The 18221-nt window shown below is 45.2% G+C and overlaps 1 protein-coding gene across 1 annotated transcript in view; it reads left to right on the top strand.

Moving 5' to 3' along the window:
- Positions 1-5521: 5521 nt before the first annotated feature.
- Positions 5522-18221, top strand: part of LOC116967455 (V-type proton ATPase subunit B, brain isoform-like) — a 37236-nt gene continuing 24536 nt past the window's right edge. Inside the window, 5 exon segments of the mRNA XM_033014027.1 lie at positions 5522-5609; positions 5611-5684; positions 12465-12520; positions 16536-16634; positions 17381-17474. Of these exon segments, the coding sequence (XP_032869918.1) occupies positions 5554-5609; positions 5611-5684; positions 12465-12520; positions 16536-16634; positions 17381-17474 (379 nt within the window). The 5' untranslated portion in view covers positions 5522-5553.

The raw sequence follows: 18221 nt of genomic DNA, 5'->3' as shown, positions 1-18221 counted from the left end.
GTACAGTGAAAAGCTTTTGTTGCGTGCTATCCAGTCAGCAGAAAGACAATGCATTATTACAATTGAGCCACGGGGATGATCAGTCATGATCACATTGAATGGCGGTGCTGGCTTGAAGGGCCGAATGGCCTACCCCTGCACCTATTGTCTATTTTCTATTGTCTATTGCCGTTACAGTGTATAGACACATGATAAGGGATTAACGTTTAGTGCAAGGTAAAGCCTGCAAATTCTGATCAAAGATAGTCCAAGGGTCACCAGAGAGGTAGATAGTAGTTTAGCACTGCTCTCTCGTTGTGGTAGGATGATTCAGTTGCCTGATAACAGCTGGGAAGAAACTGTCCCTGAATCTGGAGGTGTACGTTTTCACACTTCTATACCTTTTGCCTGATGGGAGAGGGGAGAAGAGGGAGTGGTCAGGGTATGACTCATCCTTGATTATGCTGCTGGCCTTGCCGAGGCAGCGTGAAGTGTAAATGGTGCCAGTAAAAGGGAGGTTGGTTTGTGTGATGGTCTGGGCTGCGTCCAAAACTCGCTGCAATTTCTTGCTGTCTTGTATGGAGCTGTTCCCAAACCAAGCTGTGATGCATGTTGATAAAATCCTGTCTATGACGCATCTGTAGCAGTTGGTGAGAGTTGTAGGCAGCATGCCAAACTTCCTAAGCCTTCTGAGGAAGTAGAGACATTGGTGTGCTTTCTTGGTCGATTCTTCATTGTGAGTGGTCCAGGAGTTGTTGGTGATATTGACTCCGAGGAATTTGGCATTTTCAACCATCTCTACTTCAGGACCATCAATGCAAACTGGGGCAAGTGTACAGCTTTGCTTTCTGAAGTTGATCACTATCTCCTTAGTCTTGCTGACATTGCGAGAAAGGGTGACACAAAATGCTGGGGTAACTCAGTTGGACAGGCAACATCTCTGAAGATAAGGAATGAATGATGTTTTTGGTCAAGACCCTTCTTGCCCCCTGTCTCCATCAATGGAGTGGACGTGCAGTTTACCAGGGAGTACAAATACGCGGTACCCCGCAGCTTTTGGGAATGGGGTTCCCTCTCCCATCATAGATGAGGCCCTCACATGTTTTGTTAGCCAATCCTCTACCCATGCTAATATATTACCCCCAATCCCATAATTTTTTATTTTTAGCAATAGTCTCTTATGTGGCACCTTGTCAAAAGCCTTTTGGAAGTCCAAGTATACCACATCCACCGGTTCCCCTTTATCCACCCGGGTTGTTACTTCCTCAAAGAATTCGAGCAGATTCGTTAAACAGGACTTCCCCTTCACAAAACCATGCTGGTTCTGTCCGATGAAGTCATGTTTATCCAAGTGCCCCGTTAGTGTTTCTTTAATAATTGTCTCTAACATTTTACCCACCACCGATGTTAGACTAACCGGTCTATAGTTACCCGCCTTCTGTTTACTTCCTTTTTTAAATATAGGTGTTACATTGGCCATTTTCCAATCCACTGGGACCGTTCCTGCCTCCAGGGAGTTTTGGAAAATTATCACCAATGCATCCACAATCCCCACCGCTATCTCCCTCAAGACCCTTGGATGTAATCCATCAGGCCCAGGGGATTTATCCTCCTTCAGTCTCATTAATTTCCCTAATACCACCTCCTTGGTGATCTTAATAGTATTTAGCTCCTCCATTCCTACCGCCCCCTGTTTATCCAGAATTGGAATATTTTTTGTGTCTTCTATGGTGAAGACTGATACAAAATACTCGTTTAATGCCTTTGCCATTTCCATGTTCCCCACCAACAACTCTCCAGTCTCACCCTCCAATGGACCAACGTTCACCTTAGCCACCCTTTTTCTTTTTATATAGCTATAAAAACTCTTACTATTAGTTTTTATGTTGTTCGCTAAATTCCTTTCATAGTCTATTTTCCCCGTCTTAATTAATCTCTCAGTTATTTTTTGCTGACCTTTAAATGCTTCCCAATCCTCTGCCCTCCCACTATCTCTGGCTACCTTATATGCCCTTGCCTTCAGCCGAATACTATCCTTTATAGTTTTACTGAGCCATGGCTGACTGTTCTTACCCTTACCCCTTTTTTTCTTCATAGGAATAAATTTTTCTTGAAGGTTATACAGTAGATCCTTAAACGTACACCACTGCTCATGTACCGTCTTATTCTTGAGTCTGCTATCCCAGTCAACTTTGATCAGCTCAGTCCTCATACCTTCATAATCCCCCTTATTTAGACTAAGCACCCTAGCCTGAGTTTCAACCTGCTCCCCTTCTATTTGCATATGGAATTCGACCATATTGTGGTCACTTGTTCCCAACGAGTCCCTAACTATGACATTTTTAATTAATCCTGCTTCATTACACAGGACCAGATCCAAGATTGCCTCCCCCCTTGTCGGTTCTGCGACATACTGTTCTAGGAACCCGTCTCTAATACATTCTATAAACTCTTCCTCTAGTCTACCCTGCCCAGTTTGGTTTGCCCAATTAATATGAAAATTGAAGTCCCCCATGATTACAGCAGTTCCCTTTTTACATGCGTCAACTATTTGCAGATTTATGTTCTGACTAACAGCGTCACAGCTATTTGGAGGTCTATAAATTACACCCACTAGTGTTTTTTTCCCCTTGTTATTCTCTACTGTACCCAAGCTGTTTCACTATCCTGATCCTTCAACGCAATATCCTTCCTCTCTATTGCCGTTATTCCCTCCCTTATTAAAAGGGCCACCCCTCCTCCCTTTCTTTCCTGTCTATCTTTTCTAATTGTCGAGTACCCCTCTATATTTAACTCCCAGTCCTGATCCCCTTGCAGCCATGTCTCCGTAATGGCCACGATATCATAACTATATATACTTAATTGCACCGTTAATTCATTTATCTTATTTCGAATACTCCGTGCATTTAGATAAAGCACTTTCAGATGATTTTTACTACCCTTCCTTTCCGTTTTTGCCCCTTTTACATCTAGAGCTTTATCTTCACACATTCTGGATCCTCCTGTCACATTTTGATTTTCCGCTTCCCCACTGATACCCTGCTCTATTTCCTCTACCCCTGCCGTTATTACCCCCCTTGATACCTCCCCCCCGCTACTTAGTTTAAAGACCTCTCTACTGCCCTAGTTATATGATTTGCCAGGACCCCAGTCCCAGCACCGTTCAGGTGAAGTCCGTCCTTACAGAACAGATCCCCCCTGTCCCAGTACTGGTGCCAGTGGCCCAAGAAACCAAACCCATTTTTCCCACACCAGTCTTTGAGCCACGCATTCAGCTTTTTAATTTTACGTACCCTCGCCGATTTGGCCCGTGGCTCAGGTAGCAATCCGGAGATCAGTACCCTCGAGGTTCTGCTTTTTAATTTATTCCCTAACTGCTCAAACTCCTTCAGCAGATCCTCCTTCCTCGTCCTTCCTATGTCATTGGTCCCCACATGGACCATGACCACTGGATCCTCCCCCTCCTTCTGCAAATTTCTCTCCAGCACCGCAGATATATCCTTAACCCTAGCACCGGGTAGGCAACACAGCCTTCGGGACATGTTCTGCTGGCCGCAGAGAACCTTATCTACCCCCCGAATAATACTATCCCCTATCACAACGGCATTTCTTCTAACTCCCCCCTCTTGAATGGCCCCCTGATCCACGGTGCTGCAGCCAGGTTGCTCATCCCTCCCACAGCACCTGATCCCGTCCTCACATTGAGTAAGAGCCTCGGTCATGCTCGTCAGGGACAAGGGCTGTGGCTCCTGCCGCATCTCCTCCTGGTTCCCCCTACCTGCCTCGCTTATGGCCACACCTTCCTTTCCTTGCTCACTAACTACTGAATTAGTTAAACTGGTCGGTGTGACCATCCCCTGGCACCAAACATCCAGGTAATACTCCCCCTCCCTGATGTTCCGCAGCGTATGAAGTTGGGTCTCCAGCTCATCAATGCGGAGCTCGAGTTCCGCTAGCCTCAAACACTTACTGCAGCTGCAGTTACTCCAGCTTTTTGTGTCTATCTTCAGTACAAATATCTTGAAGTATACCTGGACAGAAAACTGGACGGGTCCAGGAATGCTAAGGCCCTGTACAAGGGACAGAGCCGGCTGTACTTTTTGAGAAGGCTCCACTCCTTCAACATCTGCAGTAAGATGCTGCAGATGTTGATTCTCCAGGATGCTCCAAGATTCTCCAGGATGCTCCTCAAACTGCGGAGCATCCTGGAGAATATAGCTCACCCCCTCCAGCTCAACCTGAGAAGTACCTTAAGCAACAGATTACCTTAAGAGACAGTACCTTAAGCAACTGGTTCCACCAAGACTGAATGCTGCAGGTGATCCTTCTTCCCAATCGCTATCAAACTGTACAACTCCTCCCCCATCTGTCGAGGGGAAGACTGAGTTTGAGACCGACTCCACCCCTTCCTCCCCAATCTTTGCACATCCACAATCCTTTCCACTCCTCAGTTTAATTTCATGTTTCATGCATTTTGTGTTTTTATGACTGCTGGCAGATCAATTTCACCTCCCGAGATAAATAACATTCTGTCGTATCTATCAAATCTCCAGAGATGCTGTCTGGCCCGCTGAGTTACTCCAGCATTTGATGTCTATTTTATGTTTAAACCGACATCTGTTGTTCCTTTCTGCACATTGAGAGAAAGGTTGTTGTCTCCGCACCAGAACACGAGGTTCTCTATCCCCTCTAAACCCCTCCTCTCCAAAAGACTTTACAAAGCAATTAAGAATGTAATTGTACTGCTGTACATGACAATTAAACCCTCTTGTGACCTGCATCAATAGATCTCAGGCTACAGCAGTCTGAAGAAGGGTCTCGACCCGAAACGTCACCCATTCCTTCTCTCCAGAGATGCTGTCTGGCCCGCTGAGTTACTCCAGTATTTTGTGTCTAACTTCCATTTACAATAATACTAATTCTTGGTTCTTGGTTTCTCGGTCCTCCAAAATATTCCAAATGGAATTTAAACTGGAGGTAGTGAAGGGAGGGATTAAGCCAGAAAGGGTTATTGGGAAGAAAGAGATACTTAAAATTTAGTTGCATCTGGTTGGGTAACTATAGTAGGGTGGAGATTATTCCATGCTTTAATTGTTAATTATTGATTAGTACGGGTGTCAGAGGTTGCGGGGGACAAGACAGGAGAATGAGGTTAGGGGGGGGGGGGAGAGAGAGAGAAGAGAGGAGAGAGGAGAGAGGAGCGAGGAGAAGAGAGATAGAGGAGAGAGGAGAGTAGGAGAGAGGATAGGAGGGAAGAGTAGATAGTAGAGAGCGCAGCTAGATATGATATAGAGAGCTAGAGAGACGAGATAGAGAGAGAGAGCAGATAGATAGATATAGAGATCTAGATAGATCTATCTCAGCAATGATTGAATGGCGGAATTGTACTTGATGGGCCGAATTGCCGATTCCTCATGACGTTAATGCTGTCAGTGACAACTTTCAGCACCAGGGACAGCGAGAGCGCACATGCGCGCTGGGCGACTGCTGGCTGGCTCCGCACCGCGCGCATGCGCACTCAGCCCAGTGGCGGGGGCGCATGCGCAGTGCGCGGCAGCCGCGGCAAGGGACAAGATGGCGATGAAGGCGATCGGGCGGATGGTGAACGGAGCCATGGGCGACATATCGGCCCGGGGGTCGCCAATGGGCCGCCCGGGAGCATGTCCAGGCAGTCAGCAGGGATTACATGTCGCAGCCGAGGCTGAGTGAGTGGCGGGGTGCAGGCGGGGGGTAGGAGGGGGGAGGAGGGGGGTAGGAGGGAGGCCGGGAGGCCATTCCTTCAGTGCGGAGGCTTCACCACCAGCACCAAGACAGTGTTGTCAGTCGGAGAGAGACGACAGATGCTGGAAAATGGAACAGAAACCAAAGTGCTGGAGGAACGCAGCGTGTTGGGCAGCATCTGTGGAGGGAATGGACAGACGATGCTTCCTTCCTCCTCCTCCTCCATACACTCATCTCCTATCCTATATTTCCCTTTTATCTCCCTTCTTTTCCCTCCACCCATCCCATTCCATCCTTATCCCTTCCCCCGCTCCTCTGGTTTTACATTTCACCCCTGTGATGTGGCACCCGTCAGTCCCCTTGTCACATCGACCAACTGTGTGCAGTTTTGGTCTCCAAATTTGAGGAAGGACATTCTTGCTATTGAGGGAGTGCAGCGTAGGTTCACAAGGTTAAATCCAGTGATGGCGGAACTGTCCTATGTAGATAGAATGGAGCGGCTGGGTTTGTATAGGGGGGTTGCACGGAAGGTCACTGGGTCATAGGGCTCGACGCACGGAGCCGCTAAATCCAACTGGAAGACATCCGTCACTTCCGGTATATGTTATTAATGCTAGAAACGCGTACTTTCCTAACTGTTAAAAACCGCCAAAATGTTGAATTTTTGCGCTGAAAAAAATTGTGGGAGTCGGGGTACGTGTGAGAGACATGTACCCAACTTCAGAATTCCAAAAGTGAAGCGAAATGAAGGTATAGAGAAGCGAGAATTGAAGGGACTACAGCAGCTAAAGTGCTTGGTAAACATTGAAAATATTGGGAATTATCGCGTTTGCTCACTGCATTTCATCAAGTAAGGCATTATTTGTGTTTTTTCTTGATTCCTTTGGTATCTAAAAATTCTCAGAAGTGATAAATCTGGCTGTAAATTTTTCTTCAGATGCGTTTTCATTTTGTATGTAAAAACGCACGAGAACCATGGGCGATTTAAAAAAATTACAGCCAGATTTATCATTTCTGAAACTTTTTAGATGCCAAAGGAATCAAGAAAGAACACAAATAATGCCTTACTTGATGAAATGCATTGAGCAAACGGCCAATGTTCGCCAAGCACACTGTCTGTTGTTGTCCCTTCAGCTCTTGTTTCTATCTACCGTCATTTCTCCTCACTTTTGGAATTCTGAAGTAGGATAAATGTCTCACACGCTTATCCCTATTTCCATAATTATTTACAGCGCAAAAATTGACAATTTCAGCGGGTTTTAACGGGCCCGCTACGCTGGAAACAATGGTAAGTGCCTATCTGCAGTACATCGCGTGTAATCCATTTGGAGTAGCAACAGTACGGGTCATGGGTCGTGACCCGACTGCCGTGAAACCTCCCTATACACTGGAATTTAGAAGGATGAGAGGGGATCTTATTGAAACATAAAAGCAGAGCCGGCCTTAAGCCAATTGGACCGATTGGGCCCCGCGCCTTAGAGGGGCCTGCGCTAATTTTCCGTATTTCGTACTGAAATACGAATTCGCGTTGTTAAATATTTAAAAAAAACCATTGGCCTTGTTCACCATGGATTTTTTTTTAAACTAACATGGATAAAAAGCGCTGCACCGGCCATCAGACAAAAACGATTTGTTAACTACCACTGTTAGCACTTGTTAACAGCCAGTAGTTAACACGTAGTTGTTAGCCAAGAAAGATAGATCTAAAGAAGGGTTTTGGCCCGAAACGTCGCCTATTTCCTTCGCTCCATAGATGCTGCTGCACCCGCTGAGTTTCCCCAGCAATTTTGTGTACCTAAGATAGATCTAAAACGATGTTGCTCTACTGAGGGATAGCCAAGTCTATCCCTCATTGCTAGCAGCTGATGGGAAACGGCTGTAAAAGGACAGCGCCGCCGTTGGGGGGTGGGGGGGGGGTTCCTTTCACAGCGTGTGGGGAGTCTGGCCAGGGGTAAAGTTGCGGGGAGGGCAGGAGCGTTGAGAAGGAGAGGGTCGGGGAACATGCCGGCAACCAGCTCAAGAGCGGGTCAGCGGGCGATGGATAACAGGACGGGGGTGATGGAGCTTACTCCATATGTCAGTGCGAGTAACCTCAATTGGTCCCTTGTTCGCGCTGACACAGGAGTAAGCTCCACCACCCGCTGTCCTGTTATCCATCACCCGCTGACCCGTTCCGCTCTATGATCTTTGCTCTTGAGCTGGTCCCCTCACTGTTCAGACAGAGAGCATTGCCAGAGGTGAGCGGGCCGGCAGAAGGCGCTGAGGTCCCGATGGCCGCTCGTAGCCACGCGAGCTGCTTCCCTCCCCGGCCACAATGCGGTGGCTCCGCACCCGGAGAGCCGAGGCAGCGGTGAGTGAGTGGGTTACTGGCATGAACCCCGACCCCCTCCTTCTCAACGCTGCTGCCCTCCCCGCAACTTTACCCCTGGCCAGACTCCCCACACGCTGTGAAAGAAATTCTCCCCCCAATTTGTCCTTTGAACTAGTATTGTTATTCAATAAGATCACAACTGATTCAACTTGTCCCTGTGTGCTCCCGTTTTTCCCACCATCTCTCCACCTGCCGTCACCCTCCACGCCCCCAACCATTCAGTAATTCAGAAAGAAGGAGATTTGGAAGCCTTGGGCAAATTGAATTATTACTTTCTTTATTTTTATTTTTTATTTTTACAGAGAGAACAGTCTGCGCATGTGCGGTTTAAGATTTTTTAAAAGCTGACTGACTGCCTACCCTAATTACTCATGGCACGTGCCTGAATATGACTAATTTATAATTATATATTTCTATGAAAATTGTTCCCAATTGGGCCCCGCACCTCCTAAGGCCGGCCCTGCATATGATTATTAGGGATTTAGACATGCTAGATGCAGGAAACATGTTCCCGATGTTGGGAGAATCCAGAACCAGGGGCCACAGTTTAAGAATAAGGGGTAAGCCATTTAGAAGGGAGATGAGGAAAAACGTTTTCACACAGAGGGTTGTGGAATTCTCTGCCTCAGAAGGTAGTGGAAGCCAATTCTCTGTATGTTTCAAAGAGAGAGTTGGATAGAGCTCTTAAAGATAGCAGAGTCAGGGTATATGGGGAAAAGGCAGGAACGGGATACTGAGTGTGGATGATCAGCCATGATCACAGTGAATGGCGGTGCTGGCTCGAAGGGTTGAATGGCCTACTCCTGCACCTATTGTCTATTATCGAGAATTTGTCACTTACGTCACCTATCTGCCAATCAGCCCTCCTCCCCCTTACCTGCATCCACCTATCACTTACCAGGCTTTGCTCCACTGTGCTATTTTCTAGCATTTCCCCCCCTCCCCCCTCCCCTTCAGTTTGAAAAAGGATCCTGACCCAAAATGTTGTCTGTTCATTTCCCTCCACGGATGCTGCCTGGCCTTCTGAGTTTTTCCAGCAGTTTGTTTTTCTTTTCTCCAAAAGGTTGTGGGTGGATTGGAGAAGAACTAAGTACTTCTTGTATTTACTTGCAGTTGACAAATGTCCTCACAGGAGGTTATTCTGATACAGGGTGCATGCCTGTTGAAGAGGCTGTAGGCTAGCAAAGCGGTGACCCCATTGGCACAGAGGCATGACCATAGACCATATATACATAATAAATATATTATAATATAAAAATAACCTTAAAAATAAAAGGTTTTCCTGCTAAAACCTTTCTATCCTAGGGATGCGAAGTGACATGACCTGTTAATATCAAAACCGTGAATATACAATTCCATAGACACACTGAACTTTTATCTTCTGTTTTGTATTATGTTTACATATTCTGTTGTGCTGCAGCAAGTAAGAATTTCATTGTCCTATCTGGGACACATGACAATAAAACTCTCTTGACTCCAGATACTGTAATCTTGAGCAAAAAGGATTCTGAGCCAAAATGGTGCCTGTCCATTTCACTCCACAGGTGCTGCCTGGCCTGCTGAGCTACTCAATCACTTTGTTTTTATTTCCTAAAGATGTAATGGGATGTGGGCCAAATGCAGGCAAATGGGGTAATCCCAGTTATAAAACCTGGTTGCCTAAGGGCCTGTTTCAGTACTCTGTGACTGCATTACCATAAGTCATCCTTGGGTTATGGCAGGGCTCCATTGCTGTGACCAGCTAGTGAACCTGGATGGTTCACAAATTGGGAATGTGGCTGCCAACTGAATTTCCGCAGGCCAGAAGATGCCTGCAGCAGCCAGCAACTCCCTCTGATGTGTACGGGCTGTACATATACTGCTGTTCATAACCCGGGGAGTAGCTGTATCTTGTACTGTGGGGAAATGGGAATGAAGGGCATCCAGATCACCCTTGCTCCTCCTGTTGTGCCTTCAATTAGGGAAAGGTGGGCACACGCAATGTAGCAAAATTGAACGTCTGCAAATGCTGGAAATGTGAAAAAATAACTCAAAGTGATGGAAATACTCAGCAGGTCAGGCAGCAGCTGTGGTGGAGGAGAGTCCTACAGCAGGAAAACAGGCCTTTCAGCCCAACCCGTCCATGCCGACCAAGATGCCCCATCTAAGCTGGTCCCGTTTGTATGTATTTGGGTCATGTACCTCAAACTTTCCTATCCATGTGTCTGCCCATATAGGTTTCTATCTTTTTAATGTATCCACCGCCATCTTGTATTTTAGAATTTAGGTGATATACAAACTAGATATCTATTTACCAAATGTCACAGCACAAGACATCTGTTTAAAACGTCATTATGCATAAAAGTTGAAGTGTTTCTTGAAAAATACTACAAATATCATACAGGACAGAATGAAATTGGTACAAACTCCATGGTATTGTTGTAAGTTGTATTTAACATCCTGTCCATTAAATCTAAGTTAAATGTAAGTTCATCATGTGAGCACAGCATTGAAGCAGTCCATTTGGCTTTGCCAGATCAAGGTTGGAATTATCCTTTAACTGGGAACTGGGTGGTGAATCTGTGGGATTGGCTGTGGAGGCCGAGTCCATTTTTAAAATGGAGATTGTTAGGATTAATAAGGGTGTCAAAGGTTACGGGGAGAATGGGGTTGAGAGGGATACATAGATCAGCTATGATTGAATGGCGGAGTAGACTCCATGGGCCAAATGGTCTAATTCTGTTCCTAAAACTTATGAACAGCTGTGGCTGTCCCACTGATGTCCCTGCTTGCCTGCCAGGGACATCAGTGGGACACTCACGCTACGAGAGCGAGGAAAGACTCACGAGCAACCCTGTACCAAGCATTGATAATTTTAAGTACTATTTTTACAAATGGGAAAAATGTAAAAGAAAAACGTAATTGAACATTACAGAATGAGATATGAGGTAGACAAACGTGCTGGAGAAACTCAGCGGGTGCAGCAGCATCTATGGATCGAAGAAAAAATGCAACGTTTCGGACCGAAACCATTCTTCAGACGTTTCGGCACGAAACGTTGCCTATTTCCTTCGCTCCATAGATGCTGCCGCACCCGCTGAGTTTCTCCAGCACTTTTGTCTACCTTCGATTTTCCAGCATCTGCAGTTCCTTCTTGACCACAGAATGAGATATTATGTTTGGTACCCATGAGAATGTTGTCAAAGTAGAGTGAGGGTGTAGAAACAAGAAACCATAGATGTAAAAAAGACACAGTGCTGGAGTATGTGTAGGAAGGAACTGTAGATGCTGCTTTAAACCGAAGATAGACACCAAAAGCTGGAGTAACTCAGTAGGGCAGGCAGCATCTCTGGAGAACATGATTAAGCAACCTGCAGATGCTGGTTTAAATCGAAGGCAGACACAAATTGCTGGAGTAACTCAGCGGGTGAGGCAGCATCTCTAGAGAGAAGGGAATGGGCGATGTTTCGGGTCGAGACCCTCCTTCAGACTGATTAAGAGACGGTCGGGACAGACTGAAGAAGGGTTCCAACCTGAAACGTCACCTAACCATGTCCTCCAGGGATGATGCCTGACCCGCTGAGCTACTCCAGCACTTTATGTCTTTTTATGTGCGTATTTCTCTTTGTTATTAAGTCATTACAGGCAATCTTCGCCTATTTCCTTCACTCCATAGATACTGATGCACCCGCTGAGTTTCTCCAGCACTTTTGTCTACAGGCAATCATTTGTCTTTGTTGCAGTCGACATTAGCATCACACTAATGTTCCAAACATTTCTGATGTAACTCACCAAATTTTAAAAAGAACAATTCTGAATGTTGGTAAGATATATATAGACTGTATCCAGCGTGGAATGCCATGCTGCAGTATTCCATGGGTAATTTGTAAACAATGCTCCTTTTGAATTTCATCAATGGTAATTTAAGAATATACAAAGTGGCAACATTATACAGATACAGGATGGTGAATCTGTGGAATTCTTTGTCACAGAAGCCTGTGGAGACCAAGTCAGTTGATATATTTAAGGCAGAGATAGATTCCTGATTAGTACGGGTGTCAGTTGTTATGGGGAGAAGACAGGAGAATGGGGTTAGGAGGGAGCGATAGATCAGCCATGATTGAATGGTGGAGTAGACTTGATGGACAGAATGGCCTAATTCTGCTCCTATCACTCATGATCCTATGAGATGCATTTTGCCACTCAACAACAAAACACTGCATCTAGTAATGTGTGAGAAAGAACTGCAGATGCAGGTTTAAACTGAAGGTAGACACAAAATGCTGGACTAACTCAGCAGGACAGGCAACATCTCTGGAGAGAAGGAATGGGTGACGTTTCGGGTCGAGACCTTTCTTCAGACTGCATCTCGTAACATTTAAAAGAAGAATTAAGACTTTTTTTCTCTTTGCAGCATATAAAACAGTTTCTGGTGTTAATGGACCACTCGTAATCCTGGATCAAGTAAAGGTACTGAGCTCAGTGTTCTGTGTAGAATTACATAAATGTTACAGAGGAGACATTTGGCTTATCCTATCTGTTGTTTATCCTTGATGTGAGTATTATCTCAAATCCCACACATTGGTCCTGTTCTTATAACTTAATCCCTCATTTTGACAGTGCTGCTCTAATGGTTCACTTTAATCATTCATTGTGATTACGGTGTTTTTGTACATATTGGCTGAAATCTTTTGCAATTAATCTTTGTCTAACACCTCTCAGTCTTGGACCCTCAAATACCAGAGGCTGTTCCACTGCTCTGTGGCCGCATCAATAATTTTATTCATCAAATCATCTCTTTAATCTCTGTTTTCAACAGCATTGATTTTCTAAAACTTTAAAGTATAGTTTCACATTTGGGTGGTTTGTGGTTCAAAGGTTCAAAGGTTGATTTATTGTCACACACACCTAGATGTAGTGAAATTCCTTTTGCCAATGCAGCACATAAAAAAGAATACAAACATAACAATAATAAATAGCTTTAACATAAAAACATCCCCCCACAATGGTTCCCATTATGGGGGAAGGCACAAAGTCCAGTCCCATCCCCAATGTCCACCCATAGTCGGGCCTATTGAGGCCTCCACAGTTGCCTCTACGGAGGCCCGATGTTCCAGGCCGTCCTCGCCGGGTGATGATGTTCCGGCGTCGGGAGAGTCCTCTCAGCGGCATGGGAACCCTGGAACGGCCGCCTCCCTACTCGAGACCGTGGCTTCCGGAGCCGACAAGGCCGCGCCGAATGGAGCTCAACTGGCGATCTCGTCGCGAGATCCCAGGCTCCCGATGTAAAGTTCAGCGCCGCCGCCCGCACTCCGCGATGTTTTAAACGTCCAGCTCACCGGAGTTCCAGCGCCGTGACCCAGGCAAGGCACCGCCCGCCCCGCAATGGCGCTCCAGCGCTGCACCGCCGTCCTCACACCCGCAGCTCCGCCGCCGATGCCGGTGCCGCCGCCGATGCCGAGGCTCCGGGAGGTCTCCTCGGACCCGCAGCCGCCGCCGCCGCCGATGCTCCGGGCGGTCCCCTCAGGAAATGCCGCTCCAGGCCCGCTGGTAGGCCGCGAGGACGGGTCGAAAGTGCAGCCCGGAGAAAAGCTGCATCTCCGACCAGGTAGGGACCCTGAAAATTAGTTTCCCCCTTTCCCCCCCCCCTCCCCACACATAAAAAGCTAGAACTCTTTAAAAACAAAACACTAAACTAACTAAAAATAAGAAAAAGAAATGAAAAACAGACAGCTGCAGGCTAGGCAGCCATACCCCCTACAGGTTGGCGCCAACTTTGCAACCTGCTTTAAAAAAATTTCTTTGACCTTTGTATCAACAAGTCTTTCCACCTCACTCCTCTCAACCAATACTTATACAAAACCCGCTCTCTTGGATCTGATTCAGAAACCTGCTTCAAATTGTTATTTTAATTTGAAGTAGTAGTAAAGGGCCTGTCTCTCTTGGGCGTCATTTGCATGTCATTTACGCAACATCATTTACGCATCACAATGCACGACGCGCGTGTCGTGACGCGTACCTGATGTGCGCACGGTGCGCATTACACGCGCATTGTGCTTGGTGACGTAGACGGTGACGCGCTGTCGTGCACGGAGCCCCAGGATTTAGGGACGTACAAAATCTTTGCGCGCCATCTGCATGACGCCCAAGTGGGACAGGCCCTTAAGCTCATCAGTCCTGAGAGGTTGAGACATAATTGATTTCTACAGTTAATCTGTTTTAATACTACTAAACAAGTATTAGCATCCTTTCCAGTTTAAGCATGCTGCCACATTGATCACGATAACATTTAGGAATGTTAATGTTCTTTTCTCCATTTACAGACCTAATTAGTGATTAGTTAAAACGTGTTACAATGGTAATTTTTAACTATGAATCTCTCGCTGATTTGTTTTCATCTTTTAAATCTGTATTTTAATCTCTAACCACGTTGATTCTGAATATCTTTCTATCATTAACCTTTTTTGCCAAAGCTACGTAATAAGAGTTTACATTCCCCTCTAAATATATGCACTATTGCATTTTTCTATTTTCCTCTCAATAAAATCTTTTTAAGTGCTTGTAACAGATTGATTTTTCACCCTCTAGACCCCACCTTTTCCATGCTAGTTTTCTCATTAAATTTGTTATGTATAATTAACCTACATACCTTTTTGCTTACTTTGTGTTTATTGCTTTTATCTTCATATCATTTGGTTTCCATGGCTCCACATCTCTTTTGTTTTGCAAGTTACATTCAGATTAAAGCCAGTTTTTTTCAGAATACCGTTTGTCTCTCAATCTACACAGCAATCTACAAAAATAAAGAAATCCTGAATGCATTATAACAATCTTTCAACCAGTTTCAACTTCTTGCCGGTGACAAACTTTAATTTGTTCCTGGGAACCCAGCAATTTCTGGGGATTCCCAAGAGAGTAACTCAAAATTCTTAAGGGGTTGGACAGGCTAGATGCAGGAAGATTACTCCCGATGTTGGGGAAGTCCAGTACTAGGGGTCACAGTTTAAGGATAAGAGGGAGGTCTCTTAGGACCGAGATGAGAAAATCATTTTTTACACAGGGAGTGGTGAATCTGTGGAATTCTCTGCCACAGAAGGTAGTTGAGGCCAGTTCATTGGCTATATTTAAGAGGGAGTTAGATGTGGCCCTTGTGGCTAAAGGGATCAGGGGGTATGGAGAGAAGGCAGGGATGGGATACTGAGTTGGATGATCAGCCATGATCATATTGAATGGCGGTGCAGGCTCGAAGGGCCGAATGGCCTCTACTCCCGCACCTATTTTCTATGTTTCTAAAATTGAACGTTTCAGCGTAAAATAAGGGAAAATAACGTAATCAGTGTTTAGCTCCTGCTACCTGAGAGTACGATAGAATTATTTTGTGTAGGAACGTACTTGATAATTGGATCTTTAATTGAAAAAATGACTTGTTTGCAAGGATAACGCTCAGATATAGGATGAAATAGAAAAACTCTTTTAATGATCAATGTGTTATGTTATTCAATGGTGTGACAGTGCAGCAGCTAAATTACAGGAGGGATAATCCAGAGACCATGATTAATAATCTTGTGTGCTTGTGTCATAGTCATAGACCAGGAAGCTCCGTCTAAGATAGTCCCATTTGCCCACATATGGCCCATAGACCTCTAAACCTTTCCTATCCAAGTACCCTTCCAAGTGTTGCTCTTCTACCTCACTCAATTACTTCCTCAGGCACCTCGTCCATATATCCATCACCCTCTGAGTGAAAATGTTGCCCCTCAGGTTACCACTAAATCAGGTTAAATCTTGCCCCACTCACCTTAAACTTGTCCTCTGCTTCTTTTGAATCCCCTACCCTAGCTAAAAGACTCTTGTGCATTCACTCGATCTATTCCCCGCATGATTTTATACTCCTCTGTAAGATTACCTCCAGTCACATATAGACAATAGGTGCAGGAGTAGGCCATTTGGCCCTTCAAGCCAGCACCGCCATTCAATGTGATCATGGCTGATCATCCCCAATCAGTACCCCGTTCCTGTCTTCTCCCCATATCCCCTGACTCCGCTATTTTTAAGAGCCCTGTCTAGCTCTCTCTTGAAAGCATCCAGAGAACCTGCCTCCACCGCCCTCTGAGGCAGAGAATTCCACAGACTCACCACTCTCTGTGAGAAAAAGTGTTTCCTCGACTCCGTTCTAAATAGCTTACTCCTTATTCTTAATAAGCTCCAGGTAATAATTTATGCTCCAGGGAATAAAGTTCTCGCCTGCCCAACCTCTCCCTTTACCTCATGCCCTCGAGTTCTGGCAAAAGCCTTACAAATCTTCTCTTCACTCTGCAGTGTCCTCCCTTATTATGTTAGGAATTTACATTAGTGTTAAATTGGCAATGATGATCCTATTAGGTTGAATTGCATGGTGACATTTCAATGTAATGGATGTGGTTGTGTAAAATATTTCCATGCAAGGGATTGTCAGAAGCCTGATTGTAACTTGTTTTTCCTCCAGTTTCCCAGGTATGCTGAGATTGTGCACCTGACACTTCCAGATGGCACCAAGCGCAGCGGGCAGGTACTGGAGGTCAGTGGCTCGAAAGCAGTGGTTCAGGTATGACATCTCCTTCGATTCATATACTAACGGTTTAAAAGATAGCATTCAAGGCAGCAGGTTATGAGATAAATTGTAACACTGAACATGCACACAGCCTGTTCAGCATTTGAAAGTGGTTCATGTGTCTGGTTCTAAAGTCGGGAAAATAATTAGTTTTTCCTCACCAAGGTTGACTGACCAATATTATATTTGCTGTTTTATTTCTGCTATTGATATCTAAACAGTGATTCTTCCCACTGTGCTATTTCTCTTTCCACTATGTTCTAATATCGAAATGGCTAAGATCTTCATTTCCTCCTTCATGGTTGTATTACAATTGAATTGAGAAATACATGGAGCCAGGCCCTTCAGCTCCGAGTCCACACTGGCCATTGATCACCCGTTTTCACTAATTTCACTTTTGCATACACTCCCAACACACTCGGAAGTTTTACAGAGGCCAATTAATCTACAAACCCGCACGCCTTTACGATGTGGGTGAAAACTGGAGAAAACCCATGCAGTCATAGGGAAAGCGTGCAAACGCCACACAGGATCAAACCTGGATCTCTGGTGCTGTGAGGCAGCAGCTCTACCAGCCACGCCACTGTACTGCCCACTGTACTCCTGAAAAAATGTCCGTTTCTTCATACACTTGATAATAATTTTAACTTGGTTGTAATATTTTTACTTGGTTGTCTGAGTCAGTGAAATGTGAGATCGACAGTGCAATTGTACATTCTCCTCTCTATCTCATTAAAAAGGTATTTGAAGGTACCTCTGGAATTGATGCAAAGAAAACAAGCTGTGAATTTACTGGAGATATCCTGCGCACTCCAGTCTCTGAAGATATGCTTGGTAAGTGTTATTTCAGATATTTAAGTTTGGAATGTCCTTCAATTATTGATCCTCAGCTTGTCATTTATAAGCTGTCATTGGTTTTAATCAAAGTTGAAAGTGAATTTTGGTGTGAATATGATCATGGGCAAGGTCTATGGGTATTTATGTTGCATTCAGTCTGTTCTCTATCTCTCTCATAGAGTCATGCAGCTTGGAAACAGGCCCATTGGCCCAACTTTCCCACACCGGCCAACATGTCCCAACTACACTAGTCCCAACTGCCTGACTTTGATCCATATCCCTGCAAACTTGTCCTATGCATGTACCTGTCTAACTGTTTCTTAAATGTTGGGATAGTCCCAGCCTCAACTACCTCCTCTGTCCAGATGGAATGAAAGGGAATGTCTATAAGAATATGGCACCTGCAAAACTATGCAAATGGTGGTGGTGCCAGCTGAGAGAAAGTGGTGAAGGCTTGTTAATGGCAACTGAACTGTCTGGAGGAGGTGTAAATAGAGGGAGATGAATGAGAATACAAGAGAGCTGGGGATATGATATGATGGGGTGATGTGATGTGGGAACAATGAGAGTATAGAACAGCAGTTGTTGGGAATCTTAAATTGGAGAACGCTGGTAATACTCAGCTGGTCAGACGGCATCTGTGAGGAAGGAACATGGGCAATGAGCCAGGCATGATGCAAACCGGAAACAAATAATTTGAAATGATTGAATTCCATGTTAGTGGGTCAGAGGATGAGATGGGTG

Source organism: Amblyraja radiata, chromosome 39 (genome assembly GCF_010909765.2).
Source record: "Amblyraja radiata isolate CabotCenter1 chromosome 39, sAmbRad1.1.pri, whole genome shotgun sequence".
In the NCBI taxonomy this organism is placed as follows: Eukaryota; Metazoa; Chordata; class Chondrichthyes; order Rajiformes; family Rajidae; genus Amblyraja; species Amblyraja radiata.
Note: the sequence above shows the minus strand (reverse complement) of the source record. Positions and strands in the feature narration are given on the sequence as shown.